General features: G+C 43.0%; 1 protein-coding gene across 1 annotated transcript; it reads left to right on the top strand.

The window, feature by feature from the left end:
* The first annotated feature begins 1,502 nt into the window (after positions 1-1,502).
* adgra1a (adhesion G protein-coupled receptor A1a) lies at positions 1,503-6,493 on the top strand. Its single transcript, XM_062442972.1, has 3 exons — positions 1,503-1,633; positions 4,812-4,907; positions 4,999-6,493. The coding sequence occupies exons 1-3, from the start codon at positions 1,518-1,520 to the stop codon at positions 6,491-6,493; spliced, it is 1,707 nt and encodes a 568-aa protein (XP_062298956.1). The 5' UTR covers positions 1,503-1,517.
* The last annotated feature ends 411 nt before the right edge of the window (positions 6,494-6,904 follow it).

Here is a 6,904-nt window from a genome sequence, read left to right as displayed (position 1 = left end):
GAGGAAGGACAGTTGGAAGGGAGGAAAGAAGGAACAGTCAAAACAGACGGGGTCAATTTGACCCGGGAGGACGACACAAAGGTTAAACCTGAAAGAAGTGAAAGACTTCTCAGGTGTTGGTTGAGCACATCCAGTGATGTTCACAGTTATCTGCATACTGCTTTTTTGTTAGGTAAAAAGATAACACATCACCAGTTTATTTAAATAGTCACCATTTGATTAATAAGTGAATAAGTGGTGGGTGGTTCACTGGGACCTGCACCTCAACACTGACTCTCTCATATAGCGCTTTCTAGTCTTCCAACATTCCCAAAATCCAAAAAGCTTTTACACTACATGTCACATTCACCCATTCACACACTGATCCATGCATAGTGCCAACCTGCTCTCAGGAAATCTAATCTAAAACTCATTCACACATTAGTGGCACAGCCCTCAGGAGCAATTTAGGCTTCAGTATCTTGTCCAAGGACCACTTCAGCATGTGTACTGGAGGAGCCGGGGATGGAACTGAAGTTTAGTGGGCATGAAGACACAGGAACTGACTAATTAGTCTTAATTGAATGCAGCTGGCTGCAGCTCTGCTTATTTTAAATGGCCTGCAGGTGGCCTTAAAACACTGCCTAATTTAAAAATTGCTAGCCTTTTTAACAGTAATGATATACAAAAATATCAGTGTAGTGTGGTAGCATGATAACATTTGCTAATTAGTAGTAAACACAAAGTACAGCTAAGGCTCATGGTAATAATCATTTTGGAGGAATTACAATCTAAAGTACTGAACATGGTGAAAGTTTGACGTGATAGTGATGCTAGATCAGTGGTCTCCAACCCTGCTCCAGGAGAGCTACTGCCCTGCATGTTTCAGGTATCTCCTCACTCTAACACACCTGATTCTAATTATTGTGAATATTGTGAGTGAAGATATACCTAACACATGCAGGGCAGTAGCTCTGCAGGAGCAGGGTTGGAGACCACTGGGCTAAGTAGTGTACTGTACGTGGCTCTGAAGAACCAACATGACACTGTGACACTTACTTCATCAACCACAGTATCACATCACAGTATGTAACTTGTATGCAGATAAATATGGAAATAAAGTGATTATAAATTTCCTGTGCCTTAAAGGATTCTGCGTTTGGCCAATTAAATGTAATTACAATATTTAACTCTGGCCCTGTTCAATTGATGATTGCTTATTCACTCATTATCATTCACTCATTAACATAACATTGTTTCTATTCAGTTAGCAGCATGATGCAAAAATAATAGGACAGAACACAATTTATGATGTGGTGATTACCCAGATATGTCAAACACACACACACACACACACACACACACACACACACACACACACACACACACACACACACACACACACACACACACACACACACACACACACACACACACACATGCAAGCTAATTTAAACAATGGACTGCTCAAGTGAATCTCTGTTTATATCTTCATCTATTAGGTTGGGATCGTGCTCCACTATGCCTCTTTGTCTACCATGCTGTGGCTGATGTTTACCGCTAGAAACATCTGTAAAGATGTGTCCAAAGACCCGCTTCGTGCTCACAACAGGAACAGGCCGGCCCAGACTCGCTCCAAACCAACCATCCTCAGGTAAGCTCAGACTCAGACTGCAGAATTCTAGTGTGTGTGTGTGTGTGTGTGTTTATGTGCACGACGGGGCCGAGCAATGTTTGGATGAATTCACTAATCAGCAACGTGTGAATTAATCATGACTGCTTCACTAGGTTCTGTCAGCATCCCCGCTTTTCAAAAACATCATCAGGGTTTGATGTGTTGCGTAGTAACGATTACAGCAGTGTCGATGATGCCCTCGGACCTCTTTTACAAGATTTTCAGCTGATTATGAGCAGGTGTGTTATGTGTTTGTTCTTCAGTTCATCATTGAGTGCCCTTGCAGACTTGCAGAAAGTCAATAACAACAATACTCTATGCTATGTGATCCTTCCTCACCTCGCTGTCAGCACAGCGTGAGGAGCCGTGAAGGCGATCCATCAAAATCAAATAACTGGCGAGAATTCGAAATGAAACACATTTTACGACTGAGTTACTTTATCACATAAAAGAGAATTTCGCATCATTTATTGACTGCGGTTGGCACCTCTTGTCCCTGTGAACCACCTCCCACTGCGTACAGCAGTCTTTGATTTACTGCCCAACATTCTAGCAAAGCTCACAGTTTTTCTTATCTTCAAGCTAAATTTGATAACTTTGACACAACTTTTTCATTTTCCCAGTACCAGCGCTTTTCTGTATAGACACAAACACTTTCTAAGGCTTAGACCTACTGAGTGTGATCTTAATAGTACAGCTAAAGGTAAAGTAGCATTATCTATAATTTAAGTCAATTTAGTGTTTAGAGTGAGTTTTTTAGGGCAACATTACATTAATGAAATGCAAATGTCCATCATTCAGTTGTTCATCATCATCAAATTAGAGAACTCAATTTCTGTTATGACCTGTTAAACATGAAACATACAAACAAGTATATAAAAAGTTTTGTCATTTATTTTTGCCTTTATTTGAGAGTAGCTACGTGTCAGAGAGGCTGACAGGAAACAGGGAGAGAAAGAGGGGAATGACCTGCAGCAAAGGTCCCTTGCCTGGAATTGAACCGGGGACGCTGTGAGTATGGGGCATGTGCAGTAACCACTCAGCTACCAAGGCGCTCTACAAACGTATAATTAATTTTGTAGTGTTTTGTGTGTTATTCTTGCACAGTGTCACAGTGCAGGTCCGTGTCCTCTAGAGATGAATCCCCACGGATCACTAGATGTGCCTCCCCTGGGCCAGTGGCTCACTTCTTTGGTTGACTGGTTAATGTAGCGGTCTGTGGTCGGGGAGACAAGACAAGTTCAAGACCCAGTGTTAGAACCCACCTTCCCTACACATAGATTTAATGATGTTTGTCTCACCCAATGAACATTTAAAGAAACTTATAATCACATTATAATGCATCATAAAAGTGATGCATTATACATGAGTTTAATGTATTACAATTCCAAGAATTATAATACACTACAATCCTTGCAAAATGATTTATAATGTGTTATGATTATTGTTATAAAGCATTATGAGTGCTTATAACTATAATTATACTGTGCTGCAAGCAGATTGTGACACATTATAATTATGTTCATAATGAATTATAGACATGGGCTTAATGAAAAGTGTTCCAGATTTTAAAAAAAACCCTGATCTTTATTACAAAGAGCTTTAATAGTTGAACATTTGGGAATGCTTATTTTCTTTCTTTCTGAGAATGAGATAAGAAGATTGATATCAAACATCATTGTGTCTGTGTGTGAAGCACAGGGCTGGAGTAAAGGTGTGGTTACCTTACCTTGCAGAAACATTGTCTGCTTTAAATTTAATGATGTTTCACTAAATTCAATGCAGGCGGCTGTAAATCAGGAGGTAGAGCGGGTTGTCCACTAATTGGTTCAAATCCCAGCTCTTAACCCTAAATTGCTCCCTATGGATGTGCCGACAGTGTATGACGTGAATGTTTTTCTCCTCCTGATGAGCAGGTTGGCACACTGTGTGGTAGCTGCTGTCATCAGTGTATGAATGTGTGTGAATTGGTGAATGTAGTGTAAAAGGGCTTTGAGTGGTCAAAAAGACTAGAAAAGAGCTCTATAAGTACAGTGATCTGGGGAAATGGGATCATTAGGATTCATGGTCTGGGTACCATGGACATGTGTACTGGATTTCATGGCAATCCATCCAATAATTGTTAAAAAGTTTCAGTCTGGATCAAAGTGGTGGACCAACAAACTTTATGTCTGGATGGTGTGACTGTGCAAAGCATCACAGAGTCTTATTGTCACACTGTTATTAGATTTGGTGCATTTTCCTTGAACAGATCCCTTTAACAACATTTTTATAAGGCATTTCATAAATTTGCTAGTAGTCCAATCCCCAGACAGTCCTCCATTTAATGCTGCTGAGTATTTAATTCTTGACCAAAAAAAAATGCAAAGCGCTTTATCTCATCCCTTTACTCACTATTAATTTAATCCGACATGTCCGATATAAGTACTTTCTCTCACAAATGGGAGACAGTTCTGGGTGTAGAATACATTGAAGATGACTGGGATGGGATCATGGATTTGATTAAATCAACTTCTTCCTGTAACAGATTAAAGGAGACACAGTGTAAGATTTTTCCATAGATAACATATCAACCCTGTGATTCTGCACAAAAAGAATTGTACCATCTCTCCTTTGTGTGCCAAATGTTGCACCGATCTGCAAACTCATTTTCATTATTAAAAGTGCAGACTTACTTTAAGGATGTGGATCTTTATTTCCTGTGAATTTAGTGGAATCTTTGGGGTTAAAATCAAGACCGTGGGCTCGTTCTGCCAGGTTTGCCTCTAGTTTTACAAACTTCTTGATAAACTGGCAAATTATTGCATCAAAGTGTATTTGACTTACTTGGATCAAAACCAGCCCACACCTCACCTACTGTGACCCTCTGGTATAAAGAGATGTCCAGTACGCCCACACATGAAAGGACACATGCTGTACTTATGGGCGGCACTATAAGTGTGGTCACAGAGACACTGTACTGAACCGCAGGGCAAAAGGATAAACTGTTGCAATCCAAATCAAGAGGTTGTTTCAGTTTATAAACCCAAATTGTAGAGATCTTTTTACTTTGATGAGACCATTTTATTCAGCTGGATTTTCCTCTGTTACCCTCCAAAATCCCTTAAACAAACATCTGCACTTAATAATTGTCACTTGTTTTCACTTTGTCTTGCAGATTTTATCTTGTAAGTGACGGAATCCCTCTGATCATTGTTGGGGTTACAGCAGCGTTTGGCTTGGATAACTATGGGAGCAGAGATGATGCTTTATAGTAAGTATTCATTATTTCTGAGAAATCATATTTTAAGTCATTGTTAAAGAACTAAAATAAATGTTTAAATGTCTCTGTTTGTCTTTTTCAGTTGCTGGATGGCATGGGAACCAAGCCTGGGAGGTTTCTATGCCCCCATGAGTCTTCTGGTCTTAGTCATGTCCGTGTACTTCTTGTGCACCTACATCCAGCTCAAACGCCACCCTCAGAGGAAGTATGAGCTGCGGGTAATGAGCGAGGAGCAGCAGCAGTTATCATCCAGTGAGTCAAACCATCAGTGCCTCACTGACACCGGGGCAGCTTCCGGGCTTGCTGCTGATTGTCCGTCGTTTGCTCCTGGTGTATCAGTGCTGGCCAACGAGCACTCATTTAAATCTCAGCTCAGGGCTACAGCCTTCACCCTGTTTCTGTTCCTGGCTACCTGGGCATTAGGAGCACTGGCAGTATCCCTGGGACATTTTCTGGATATGATATTCAGCTGCCTGTACGGGGCGTTTTGTGTCACATTGGGACTTTTTCTTCTCATCCAGCACTGTGCCAAACGTGACGATGTATGGCACCGTTGGTGGGCTTGTTGCCCATCCAAATCCAAGACGAAGGATGGCAATGGGAACGGACAACGCCAGAGGCAGGAGCTCCATCAGCCGCAATGCCACCTGAACTCCCCGTGCTCTGGCAAGCAGCCACTGCTTTCTCCTCACTTTGTGCAGAGTTCTTGCCACAAAATTGCACAACCTCAGACCCTCACGCCCAATCACACAGGTCCATGCTGCGTGGCTGTGATGAGTCCTGTCGTGGCAACCCCCATCTCACCTCTCGCTGAGCGGGTGCCCTCGCCACGTCCACAGTCGCTTCCTGATGAGCTCCCTCGTCCCGCTCTGCCACTACAGAGCTGCCTTACGGACAGAACTAAGTCTCGCTCTTTCAACCGCCCACGCCCACGCCTCCAGGACTACCGCTCTCACATGGCCTCCACCAGCATGGACGGGAGTGTTCACAGCTCCCACTTGGACAGCCCACACACTGCACACCACCTCGAAGGCTCACCCCTGGTTTGCAGCAGCCCACACCCAGACCTCCAGCTGCCCTGCCCCAGCCCTCACTTGGATAAGCAGCTAGCTTCCTGCCACACTTTGCAACGCCAGACCTCGTGCCACAGCGTACAAGACTCAATGACTTCCTGCCACAGTCATGCACACAACATGCATGACAGCATCACTTCCTGCCACAGCCTCCTTCTGCCTTCTCATGGGGTCCACACCTGCCAGTGGCACATTTACAGTTCAGCTGATCACTCTTCCACAGCTAGCTGCTCTGAAAAACCCGATCAGTTCACTTTGCAATATCAGCAAGACCCAGACACATACAGCTGCATGTCAAAGACAACAGACAAAGACAAGGACAGTCTCTGCGTAGAGATGGAGCATAAAGGTTTCCCAAGAAATACTCTGCCTCGGCAGCACGGCACCATCAGCAGGCGAGGCACCATCGGCAGAAACAGGAGCCTGCAGGAAGACGGCCTGTTTGGGTCAGACGCCATAGGAAACATACGGACTGGACCTTGGAAGAATGAAACCACCGTATAGTTTCTTGCGCTTGTAGCTGTGAGACCACCCTGCAATGATTTTACTCCATACATGTTTAGGTCTCACTGCCTTCAGATTGGCTCTTAAACCACAGTTAGTTTTCTGTGAGGCTCAATGTCCTGATGATCTTCCACAACCCTTCATGACAAAGTTATCTTAACTTTTTGGGTGACACAAAAAGATTATTTATACATTTTTAAACACCAGACTTTTTAATTTAAGTGGAATTCATTTTCTGCTCCATGCAGTTTAAAGTTGAAATCAGTGAAGACCCTGAGTTTGAACCCCACCAATTCCATTCAGGGCTTTTTCGTATTGTTCTCCCCATGTTTGCATCAGTTTCTCAAGATTCCTCCTAAAGTCCAAAGACATGCAGGTCAGGTACAAGGAATACTCCAGCCTAAAGGTCTT

The sequence above is a fragment of the Scomber scombrus genome, chromosome 21, assembly GCF_963691925.1.
Source record: "Scomber scombrus chromosome 21, fScoSco1.1, whole genome shotgun sequence".
Taxonomy (NCBI): domain Eukaryota; kingdom Metazoa; phylum Chordata; class Actinopteri; order Scombriformes; family Scombridae; genus Scomber; species Scomber scombrus.
Note: the sequence above shows the minus strand (reverse complement) of the source record. Positions and strands in the feature narration are given on the sequence as shown.

What these genes read in the sequence shown, in the direction of transcription:
- adgra1a (XM_062442972.1), top strand. Translation starts at nt 1,518, where the DNA reads ATGCTGTGGCTGATGTTTACCGCTAGAAACATCTGTAAAGATGTGTCC. An exon ending in TCCAAACCAACCATCCTCAG is followed by an intron (nt 1,634 to 4,811) that starts GTAAGCTCAGAC and finishes TTTGTCTTGCAG; the next exon opens with ATTTTATCTTGTAAGTGACG. An exon ending in AGCAGAGATGATGCTTTATA is followed by an intron (nt 4,908 to 4,998) that starts GTAAGTATTCAT and finishes TGTCTTTTTCAG; the next exon opens with TTGCTGGATGGCATGGGAAC.